This window comes from Lutjanus erythropterus, chromosome 4 (assembly GCF_056507025.1).
Source record: "Lutjanus erythropterus isolate fLutEry1 chromosome 4, fLutEry1.hap2, whole genome shotgun sequence".
Taxonomy (NCBI): Eukaryota; Metazoa; Chordata; class Actinopteri; order Lutjaniformes; family Lutjanidae; genus Lutjanus; species Lutjanus erythropterus.
In genome coordinates this window covers 46196630-46208684 of record NC_139320.1, presented here as the reverse complement: position 1 = coordinate 46208684, position 12055 = coordinate 46196630, and the positions used below count along the sequence as shown (strand labels likewise).

The 12055-nt window shown below is 39.3% G+C and overlaps 1 protein-coding gene across 3 annotated transcripts in view; it reads left to right on the top strand.

Moving 5' to 3' along the window:
• Positions 1-12055, top strand: part of LOC146329215 (leucine-rich repeat and fibronectin type III domain-containing protein 1-like protein) — a 295854-nt gene that overhangs the window by 262957 nt on the left and 20842 nt on the right. Inside the window, exons 10-11 of one of the 3 annotated variants that reach the window (XM_084718150.1) lie at positions 4153-4250; positions 10008-11073. In XM_084718150.1, the coding sequence (XP_084574276.1) occupies positions 4153-4202 (50 nt within the window). In that variant the 3' untranslated portion in view covers positions 4203-4250; positions 10008-11073. Of the gene's footprint in view, positions 1-4149; positions 4251-10007; positions 11074-12055 lie in introns of all 3 variants that reach the window. The other 2 variants (XM_084718149.1, XM_084718151.1) reach the window with 2 other exon arrangements.

Genomic DNA, 12055 nt, shown 5'->3' with positions numbered 1-12055 from the left:
CCAACATGAGAAAATAGGCACATTGTGGGTGATAGTTTTCCCTTTGTTTGTTTGCTTTTCATAGACTAGTGTGTTCCCATTGGAAGAATGGATACATAATCTTGAATTTAGTATAAAAGCAACTGTTAATATTATTTTAAACGCGCTTTTTGGATTCCTTTATTTTTTCTTGATGGAAGATACATTCAAGTTACATAAGAAATTAGAATTAAGCCGCAAATAGGTAAATATAAGTCTATCTTAATGAGAGACTCTAATTAAAAAGCTATTGGCTTTGGTAATCATTCCTATTCATCCTGAAGTGATCCCTTCCCAGATCAATGCAGGAAATAGGAGATGAAATCCACTTTTCTCACTCTCTCGCTGAAGTGAATGTGAATTTCCGGCAGTCTAAGGTAGATGAATTAAGTGGGGATCTTCCAGAGTTACACTCATCTCAGTTCTAAATCTGTTTCTACTGTATCCGTCTGCAGGGGCTCCGTCTGCTGAGGCACAAAGAGAGAATATCAGGAGATACTCACTTGGGTCTTCAGCTAAATCTTTAAATGCTTTTTTTTGTTGTGGCAGGAGAACTGTGGATTTCACCCCCCATCTGTTATACTACAGTCGTATCAGGAGGGTAATCAGGCATGATTACTAGCGATGTACCTTATCACAGTGGCGGATGCAGGCTGTCTGAGGGACGGGCTGGAAAAATACAAAGGGCACCAGCGCTGTGAAAGTTGTGATGCGTTAATGGTGAAACATTAAAATAATTGCTGCATTTTTGTTTCTCCCCTGTAGGAGCAGCCTAGATGGCATTTTGTTTTTTTCTCCTAGAAAGGCACTTTAGAGGGAACGTAACCATGTTTTGTCTATAAAAAGACCACCTGAGAGGGCACTTTAGCCTGTTTTGTTTACTAGAGGGTCACTTTAGGTGGCACTTTAGCATGTTTTGTCCACTAAAAGATCACCTGAGAAGGCACTTTACCATGTTTTGTTTACTAGAGGGTCATTTTAGAGGGCACTTTCCCACACTTTTTCCACTGAAAGGCCACCGTAGAGGACACTTTACCACGTATTGTCTACTAAAAGGCCATCTGAGAGGGCACTTTATCACATTTTGTCTACCACAGGGGCATCCATTAGGGCACTTTTGCATTCTGTTATCTAAAATGAGGCTACCACTCTTTGACAGGATGACCTCACACAGCAACAACAAGCATTGTTTTATCTAACATGGGGCTACGGGGTATATAAATATTGTTATCACAGAATACCCTAAGATATCATGATAATATTTCATAGCCATATCACAATAATACATACACATGAGTATGAGAGTATTGCATAGACCAAATCACAACTGGCAGTTGATTTGAATTGCAAAGACATGTAAAATCAGTTTATTTCTGTTGACATTTTCAGTCATACCTGTTATGCTTAAGGATATATAGATAAAGACATTGCTTAACATGTTTTTTCAGTGATTATTTTATGCACTGTGTTGCTTTGCTCGTGTTTCTGAGAAGCCACCCAACAGTGACATCTCAGACTAACTCAGCCTGAAATATCTCTGCAACCAGTTGCTTTCTGAGGGGAAGTTCATGGACTTAACAATGATACTCTCCCAGTTTTGTTCTCGGTTGGTTTATTTTGTGCAACCAGCTTCGACATCTGCGTCTGGCTAGGAGATTATGCTGCAAAATACAGATAGCAAGAAGTTTCCTTTGGTTTGTGCCCATTTGTCTGAGACAGAGAGAGCACGCAGCAGCCATCGAACAAGGTAGAGACTGAATGAGGAGAAAGAGGGGTGTTTCCAAGAATGCTGGTGAATCAGAGAAATAAAATGTTATTTTCTGATTGTTTTACAGTGGTTATGTTTACAGCTCCAATAAACACCCCCACACAGCTGCACAATCCTGCACTAATTGCCAATTCTTCTGGCCTGTAGTGCTATTTATCCCTCTAGTTTGTTTTGGTGTGAGTTGCCAAGTACTCTGCAATATAATGGGACTAAATAGCACTTTGCTTGCGGTACTCAAATGCCAAAACAATAAATCTGAAAAACTCAACAGCAATCTCTCTTTCCAGAAATCATGACCCGGTTGCTCAAAGGCAATTCATAGGTCTTGTTTTGACCAATTTCATGCAGGAAATACTTTCTTTGTAGTAGAAAGAAAGTAGTTTTGGTAGTTTGTACCACAGAAAGAAAATAGTCTTGAATCTTGAATCTTGAATCTTTAATCTTGAATAACCAGGCCAGGATTTCTGAGACACTAGTGAATTTTTCAAATTAACTTTTTTGGCTCTTTTTTGAGCACCAAAAGTAAAGTTTCAAGAGAACAAAGGCCGTATCTCCAACCCTCTGCATCTCACACCAGATAAATAGCACTACAAGCCAGACTTAAAATACGTGTTTTTGATTTCTGGGTGGACTGTCTCTTTAAAATAGACATGAAAAAAAATTAGAAACACTTAATTAAAAAAAAAGAATCAATAAACAAATACACAGCAGGCAACATTTTGTCTTTCATAGTGGCGCCTTGAAGCTTGAGATCCAGCTTGCGACAGGATGCTGTGTGGATTCAGATTCAGAAGTAGCTCTTTAACCTGAATACTAAGAGGGGAATTTTCTACCAGGATTAGCAGTAATTATATGCTTGACACAAACATATTGTGATTATGTCAAGCAAAGTGCTATTAGTTCAAGAACAGCCAACCAAACACTGAATATGAGTGTGTGTATAATGCATTAATGATGTTGTGAGGACACAAATCTCTTCACGCAGTCACTTTGTGGGCTCCCCTGCAGGTACACCATTAAAGGCACAGTTCACTCCAAAATCAAAAATATATATTTTCCCGTTGGCTTGTAGTGCTATTTATCCATGCAGACTTTTTTTGGTGTGAGTTACAGAGTGTTGGAGATATCAGCCATAGAGGTGTCTGCCTTCTCCCTAATATAATAGAAATAAAAGTCTTGTGATGTTTAAAGCGCCCCAAAAAATATATTTTAAAAGTTCAAAACCAGTCTCTCTTTCCAGACATCACGACTCAGCTATTCAAGATAATTCACAGACCTTGTTGTGAGCAGTTTCACGTAGGAACTACTTTCTTTCTCTTAGAAAGAAAGTAGTTGTGGTAAAGAAAGAAAGAAAGAAAGTAGTTGTGGTAAATTAGTAGTTGTGGTAAATTCTCATGTGGTCAAAGAACTAAACACTACAGCACAGATTTGGAGTAAGGATGTTAAAGAAAGAGAAACCCTACGATTGAATCCTGCTATAAAGAATTCATTAAACATCAATGGTTAAAAAGTAACTGATACTTGTAATTGTTTTATATTTTAATAATGTAACAGTACTTGAACTTGAGTACTGATTTTCAGTGTTCTTTCCACCACTGTCCAAAACTAGGCAAGTCACACCAAAACAGTATAGAAGGATAAATAGCAGTGCAGGCCAGACGATGAAGATGGATGTTTGAATTTGGGGTGAACTGTCCCTTTTTTTCAAGGGGTCAAGATTTACACTTAGGCTTAGAAGTTTAGTGCAAGTCAATACAATGTCCTCATGGTGACACAAAACAAGTGTTTGTCAGGGTCAGCTGCCAAATCCCCACGGGTCTCTGCATGCATTTGTGTGTTGTTATGTACAAGGTTCAGTCGCCTCAAGCCACTCCAGACGCTCCCACAAGGTTAGTCCAGATAGCCGAGGATAACGCAGGGACGTGTGTGACCTTGTGTGAAGTGCAAGTGTGTGTTCTCCCCATGGCCCATCCGTGACCCTGTAGCCTGTCTGTCCTCCGTGTATTTTAATCTATCATCACTCCTTTCAGTGTCATCCCGTATGCCCGGCCTCATTCCTCACCGCCGTCTGTCTCTCTGAATTCATCTCTTGGAATCCCTCCTCTTTCTCTGCCCCTCCCTCCCTGCTGTTTTCTCTCAAAGCTCCCCTCTGTCACGTTCTCCCGTCTTTCTTCTTTACCAGCTCTCTGACCGTCCTGACAGTTTTTGCTTCCCCTCTCTCCCCGCCCTCCATTTTTCACTGATGTTTTGCTGCATCTGTGTCACTGTTTTTTTTTTCCACTGTTTCTTATTGTTTCTCTCCGTGTCTCTCTCGCTGTTTCTCTCCACTCTGCTCTTTCTCTCTTTCTCTTGGACGCCTCCAGCAGCAGACGTCAGGCGGCCTCATAGTGTCGAATGGAGAGACTTTAAGATCTGAAGGTCTCTTGGCCTCACAAAGAGAGCTCGCCAACACCACACACAAAGAGTAAAGACTGGCACTTAAAACTTGAGCCCTCCCCGGATTTGTTTCCCTCTAGTCTCCCTACTATTCCTCCCCTTCCTCTCACCCTCTGTGCTGCTACCCCTCACCTGTCTGCCCTTTCTGCGGCCTCACTCCTGTGTAGCACGCTGCCTCCTGACCCCTTCCTTCTGGGGTTTCGTGCTCTCTGGTCGGGTCAGTTAAAACAAATGACAAAAAAACATGTTTTCTTACTTTCCTGTAGAGGTTTTGTGTTTTCGAGGTTTTGAGGTATCCAACCTTGACATTCCTGCCTCCAGTCTAATACAATGAAAATGTAATTTCGTCTGTGGTGCCAAAACAATCAACATACCCAAAGCTTCAGTATTTGACAATCAAGAAATGAGGCTTAATCAACCACCTTTCCCCCGAATCACTTACTGCACCCTCAACAAAAATTTATTGTGAGGATTTGAATACAAAAGAACACTACTGGGAAGCTACTTAGCTCTTTAAAATGAATGAATAAAGTTGATCAACATAAATATCATCTGTTTTGATAATCAGTAAATACTTTCAGTCTTTTGTCAAGCAAAAAAAAAATCATATTCATCTCAGGAGTTGATGTTTTTCGTTGTTATACATGACAGTAACCTTAATATTTTTGGGTTTTGGACTGCTGGTAACACAAAACAGGCAATCTGAAAAGTTGGAAGAAGTAATTATGGAGAAAGATAGTGGATTGTTGAGTCTCACTCCCAGGTTACTTTCAGTGTAGAGGGTATTTATTTAGGAAAATCATGTAGAAACCTCCGTCAGGTCATGTGGGAAAACATTTTACATAAGGACTTGGGAAATAAGCAAAATATCCATACATTGACCTTTTTTTGTGTGTGGATTTGAATACGCAAGGAAAACTACTGGGAGGTTACAGAATTATAAAAACTAAAAAAAACTGCCCTTCAATAAATTAGTCAGTCAACAGAAAATTTGTTTATTTTGATCATTTAATCTTTTTCTAAAGCAGAAATGGCATATATTCTCTGATTCCATCATATCAAATGCAAGAGCTGATGCTTTTTTTGTCATATCAGATAATAAATAATATAATAAATGAGCAACATAACATAACATAAAACTAGTAATCTGATATGTGTATATGTTATGTGTACAAGGAATAAATGCAAAGCAGCAGTGCCTGAAAGGCTGACAATAGAAGTTACATAAAAAATAAAGCAAAGTAAAAAAGTAAGCTAAAATAAACTAAAATAGAAAAATGATATTGGCAGTGACATTAAAAGTAATATTGGTAGTAATAAAAAGCAGTATTGCATCTGATAATGAACATAACGTGGCACATGGGATCAGACCTGATATTAAACATGATAATAATAATGAAAAACATAAAAGTAATATTGCACATGATAGTGAAGGTAATATTGCATGATATAACATTATATTGTACAAGATACATGATAACAACAATAATGATAATAATGAAATGCAATACTGCACATGATAATGAAAGTAATATGTGATATTAGGTAATACTGTACATGAAAAGAAGTAATGAAAGAAAGTAAATCAGAATATGAAAAATTTAAAACAAGAAAGAAAAATAACACTGCGCATTTATTTATTTAAAGGATGTTGACAGTCACAAGTCATTGTCATTGACAGTGTCCCCCACTGTCAACATTTTTCATTGAAAAGACTCAATGAAGAAATAGTTTTTGTGAATCTTGGGATTATCAAGACTAACAGGGAAGCTTCTTGTGAGAAAACTGTTGCTTTTTGACGTTTTTTGAAATCTAATTTCTCAGCAACACAAGCTACTCCATTCAACTTTATTTTATTAGGGGCGAGGCAGGAATCTCAGGGACGAGTATCTCAAAATGGAAAATGGACTGCACTCTACGAGTGGCCTCTCATCCACAAACACTCACGAACGATTGGCGATGGAGTGGCCAGTCCATTGGGAGGGAGAAACTGAGGGGGTTCGGCGTTTTGCCCAAGGACACTTGGACATGTGAACAGCCAACCCAGAGATCAGAGGATGACCTTCTACCTACTGAGCCACAGATTGCCCCATCTGAGCAAATTAAATTCACCTGCCTGACAGAAGTACCTGCATGGCTAGATACCAATAGAGGAAGTGACTTGTTTTTTTGTTATGTGGGTGAACTGATCCTTTATTTTATTTTCTTTCTTTTCACTTCTCATTTGCAGTCTCTTTGTCCTTTTTTCTCCCTTCGTTCACCCTCTTTCCATTTCTATTTATTATCTCCATATATATTCTTTAACTGCTCTATATATCTTACATCTGCCTTCTTATTTTTATTCTTCCCTTGTTTCTTTTTAATGATATCTCTCATTGTATTGTTTTTGTTTCTCGTTTATTCTCACTTTTTTTTTCTCTCTCTTCCTGACCCTCCCTTCTGTCTGCTGGTGCGTCTTTTTCTTCTAACTCTCTGTTTGCATACACTGTTTATTTTTGATCCCGTAATGTCTCTCCTTTCCCCATCTGTTTTCAATTTATAACACCTTTGTCTGTGTAGTTATTTTTCTTTTGTTATATCCTTTCTATCCATCTCCTCGCCACTCACGCTGCGTTATCGTCCCCGCGTACCGCCTTCTCCTCTCTCCTCTCTGTATCAACCCATCTCCCTCATCCATCTGTATGGTACAAAGAGTGATGGAGGAGAGGAGGGGGAGAGGGGCGAGGATGATGGAGGAGAAGACAGGGGAGATGTGCAGTGGTCGTGATGGATGAATACAGTCTGAGGCATTAAGAAGACTCTGCTTCATTCTTAAACTGACACAATAAGCACTGGCTGCACATAAATGCAGTTAAGAAATATTCCCCCTGACAAATACAGTTAAGAAATGCTCTCCTGAAAAACATGCACATTACAAATAACATCTGCGGCAATATACCGCCAAAGCGAGTACAGCTTCATCACTCTCCCAGCTATCGCACTTCTTTGCTTTCCCTTGTCAGCATGCCTCGTTTTTGCAGGCATTTGTTGTATCTCCTGACTACACAGCAGTTACACTCTCACACAGCTCCCATAAAAGAAACCAATGAGGTTAGAGAGTGATTTGAAAAAGTTTTTTTGTAACGCTGTCTATGATGCCCGTGCATTATAAAAATACTTATCATATGTTATACTGTGTTTATTGTATTTTTTTTTTTTACTGTTGTTACAGGCACTTATAAATATGATTTATAACATGGGTCTCCAGTAGGAGGTCTGTGACCCCTTGGAGGTCCTCAGGGTTACTGCGAAATATGACTGCTAAATTATTGTTTGATCATTTTTATTTTCAAAAGTAAAATATATCCATCTCACATTAACATGAATTCAACATATTTTTAGCTATGTGTTATTGAAACGTAATGGCCAATCATCTGTACAGGCTCTCTGTGAACCGCAATGGATCGTTTTGTAACTTCATGAGCAAGAGACTCTCACACACCCAAAACTACACAATCCAATATATAGTGGGGTTGGGTCTCTCTGTGAGCTAAGAGGTCAATAATCATAATCATAACAACAATACAACACAATAACCATGAGACATTAGAAAAAGTTTAATAATCATGTAATGTCATGTACCATAATTAGTCAATCACTTACATTTTCTGGCAAGGATCTTAGTGTGTTATGATTCTGACAGGTTCATTATAACTGTTACAATGTATCATTGTGTGGTTATAATGCATTACAAAATGTCTATTGAGGGTAAGATAACATCAGTAAAAACAACGTCCAGTCAGCTTCTGTTATGACCCATTAATTTTACAGTGTTTTTTGTAGTGTTCTTGTATTTTTTCCCACTTGACTTGAAGCAAACACTTCATTACATTTATGCTGCCTTATAATCAGCTTGTAATGTGTTATATCTGTCTGTAGCTCAGGATTTTCATAACATCCAATGACCACTTACAATAACTTATAATCACATTATAATGCATTATAACAGTGATTACAATGCATTATAAAATAGTCACTATGTATTACTACTATGAGGATTATAATACATGACAATCCTGGCCAAAAAAAAGGTTGGTCAGTGACCAAAAATTATGAAATATTATGATACATGACCTTATAAGCATTATAAAATGCTTTATAATGCATCATGGTTGTTATTATAAAGCATTATAAATATGTATGAGTGCTTATAACTGTAATTATACATTGCTCTAAGCACAGTCTAACACAGTATATCTATAATGCATTATAGACATGGACAACAAAGAAAGTCTTACCAAATTCTCTGAGGGACATAGAGAGCTATTTACTGTGTCAGAAGTCGGTGGATATTCACTTCCTACATGAGAACAGCTTTTCTATCAGTTGTAAATACAAATACAAGTCCACTCTTTCAGTTACATTTGGGTATGAAGCTAGACATGTCATTGGATCTTTTCAACCTAAAAAAAACCTCTACTAAACAAGTATAAACCTGTTGAATTGTGAGCCATGTCCTTTTCATTTATTTGGCTCCAAGACAAGTTTGTTACCACAAAGTTTGGGGAAAACAAACATGACATTTAAACCTTTACAGTTTCATATTGTTTGATTTTCCTCTGCTTTCCCCGAGGAGATAATACACTCACCTAAAGTACAAAAAGTTCCTTCTGTGAATATGAGTTTTTCTTAAACTTTCAAGCCAAGACAGAATTTATGAAAACAAATGAAACGGAGCCCGGCAGATTATTTTAGAAATCGGTCTGTTGGTGGGATCAAGTCTTGCGACACCAAAAGCCACTTAATATTTAATTGTGCTTTTCCAACACATGTTACGAGCAGTGTAGTTCTTAATGTTCTATGTTCTATTATCATTCAAATTGGTATTTTCCAGATGTAACGGGTGCTAAATTGTGTCTTTCAGACCTCTGCTGTTTTAAATGTTTTGTTCCCAGAGCCTTGGTTTTCTATCCTTTCCTTAAGACCTAATGTTTTACTATAGATCCCTGTTTTTCAATTGTTTTTAACCTCCCTGTTTTAAATCTTCCCTTTTAGAACACTGATGTTGTCCTTGCCCTTAGTGTCCCTTTCCTTCTAGCCTAAGGGGCTGTGTCCACCAAAGTGCTTTTTTCTGAGGCCAGCATGTTTTTAAAAAAATATATTTCTGATGGAAACGCTGCATAGTTGCACTGCTACAAACATCTGCAGCATGAAAAGGCACGGAGCGTCTATTCTGCACTGAGCCTTTGGTGTTTGTAGATCTGGGTATCTTGGCATCTTTCAGAAAATTTGGATACAAGTACTGGTAGCTATTGACTTCAATACCAGTTCCTGAACGATACGCACTCAAAGCACTTTCATAATGTTAAAGAATAAACCTATTTACAACAAGTGGTTAAGCTTAAGTTGTCTGTTGCACCTTGCTATCTTTTCATTCAGAGCAATTTTATATAAATAAACCACAACTTAAAGATTTACTCCTAAGGTATCAAAATTTGGTACTGAATTACAAGGCATTTTCGATACTTGATAGCAATAGAAGCAATTCAGTCAGTGTCATAAAAGTTTGGTGCCCAGTCCGGGAAAGAGACTTGAAAAACTTTTTACCCAGCCGTCCAGTCACAGCGGAGGAGGGGCAGGACAGGCCAAAAAGGAAATTGGGTACTTGCAAATCATAAGTCAACCGTTACTTCCATAGTTGTTCCATATCGTCCAAAAAAAAAGCCTTTGGTGGACACAGAGCTTAATACTGTAAGTTCAGTGTTCTACTTTCAAACCTCGCTGTTCCTCCTCTCTTGTTTTCTAGAACCCTGATGTTGTTGTTCTGAGTGGCAGATGTGGAGAACGAACGTCACCACCAGGGAGAAGCTGGTGAAAACTCTGAAGAAAAAAAAAAAAGGCCCTATAGCTCCTCTCCTGTAACTCCTGTTTACTGTACCCATTACTTTGTTTCCATGGATATCACAAGGTTATAAACCTGTACTGTCTGGTTTACTTTTAACTGCTAACCTTGGTTCTCGTGTCTGGACTGGACAACTGCGTCAAGCCTCCCCCACGGTGTCTCATTGGCCAGTTGCTGCAGGATCCAGCTTGTCAGCCTGATCATTGTCGCATTTTCCACTTTGAAACATCTGTATCAGTGTGGAAATGGATACGGTGGACGTATAAAATTTGAAGAGCAACACAAGGAGGCATATGGATGTGTTTTAAAATAAGATCGGACGGAAAATATAGAATGAACTTCTTGCCATCTGGAGCCCCATCAACATGCACGGACAGACCCGAGTGGATATCAAAAACAGTAAATGTTGGATGCGTAGAGTATTACACTCAACCTGGATATACAATATGTTAGACTGCATAAACATAAAGGGAGTAATATCGCACAGGAAAGCATCTGGATGGGTCTGGTTTTGGATATGAACATGTGTTACACTCTCAAAAAAAATGGCTCACTGTTTCTGCAATTAAACATAAGGGACTCTAAAGTGGCTCCACTTTATTAATCCATGTGGAATAATGCAATCCCACTGAGCTGACTAAACTGGAGCTGGATCGTATCCTTAAGTGGACGCTGTTTTCTCCCAATCAGACGTCTGATTCTGAAAAGCACACAGAATATTCGGGAACTGTACTGGTTTGACCTGGATAAACGTGGCCCCAGTTTAGCCTGGACTGGAGTTGGACACTGCTAAATGATTCAGACTGTACAGTGACTCAAACTGGACTAGACTAGACAGGCCTGTTATCTATTGGTCTGTGTATTCTACTGCTCTGGTCCATTATCGACCGCTCTCCACTGGATGGGACTGGTGAGGACCTCGCAGACCTTTACCGGCCTCTCTCACATCTCTCCAGGTCCACTTAAACAGGTGAGTAATCTCCCGATTAGCCTATGAACCTAACCAAACAAGCCCCCAAATGAAGAAGTTGTCTCAGCCAAAGACCCAGCTTCATTAATTAGTGTGACATATGGTAACCTGCTGGCAGTCACCTTGGCCGTCCACCAATTCTGGGTGCTGCCCCATAGTTTAAGACACAGTTGCACTTTGCAGTGTTTTCTCCTGCCGTGAGTGGTCTGAAACCTAATGAGGGCAGCGCTTTAACGAGCGCCATCTAATTGCTGTCAGCTACACAATTAGAGAGCCACCTTGGCTAAACGATCCGCTTCGTTACTACTCTCCGCTGACAATATCGCAACAGGCGACAGGAAATGCATCCTCCCCCCTCCTGTGTTGTTTCTTGCTCTTTTCGTGTGTGAGTCACTCCTCGTGTCCCACTCCTCTCTCCATCTCTCTGTCAATCAGATGTCTCTTGTTTTTTCTCCTGCCTGCCTGAGGCGGTGATCGAATACTGGTGGAAAATATAATATGCTCGGAGAGGATATGGTTATGAGCTAACACCACAGCCTCAGGGATGGACTTTACCTGTACAGGGGGGGGGGGGGGGGGGGGGGGGGGGGCAATATGTCTTTAGTCATGGGCAGAGGCTTCTGTCTGATGCTGCAGAGCTGCAGAACACCTCAGGCTACAGCGATTTTCACTGTCAAGATGAAGTGACACGTTTATTAGAGGTAATCAAAAGCATATTCTGTTAAGTAGCTACAATTTCAGCAACCTACTGCAATGTACTGGAGAATTTCTTGAGTTTGAAGCTTATTTAACAATATATCTCCAGAAAAAGCACTTTATGTTCTGTTCCTACTGGCAGTGGTAGTTTATTAGTGCCCTCACTGATACTGCATCACAGTATGTTCCAGTACTACAGAAACTTTCTAACTCAGTTCAGTATCGTGTCTGTTACCTTGCTCTCAGCTCTCACTGAGCTCATTGTTACATACTGAAACATATTTTG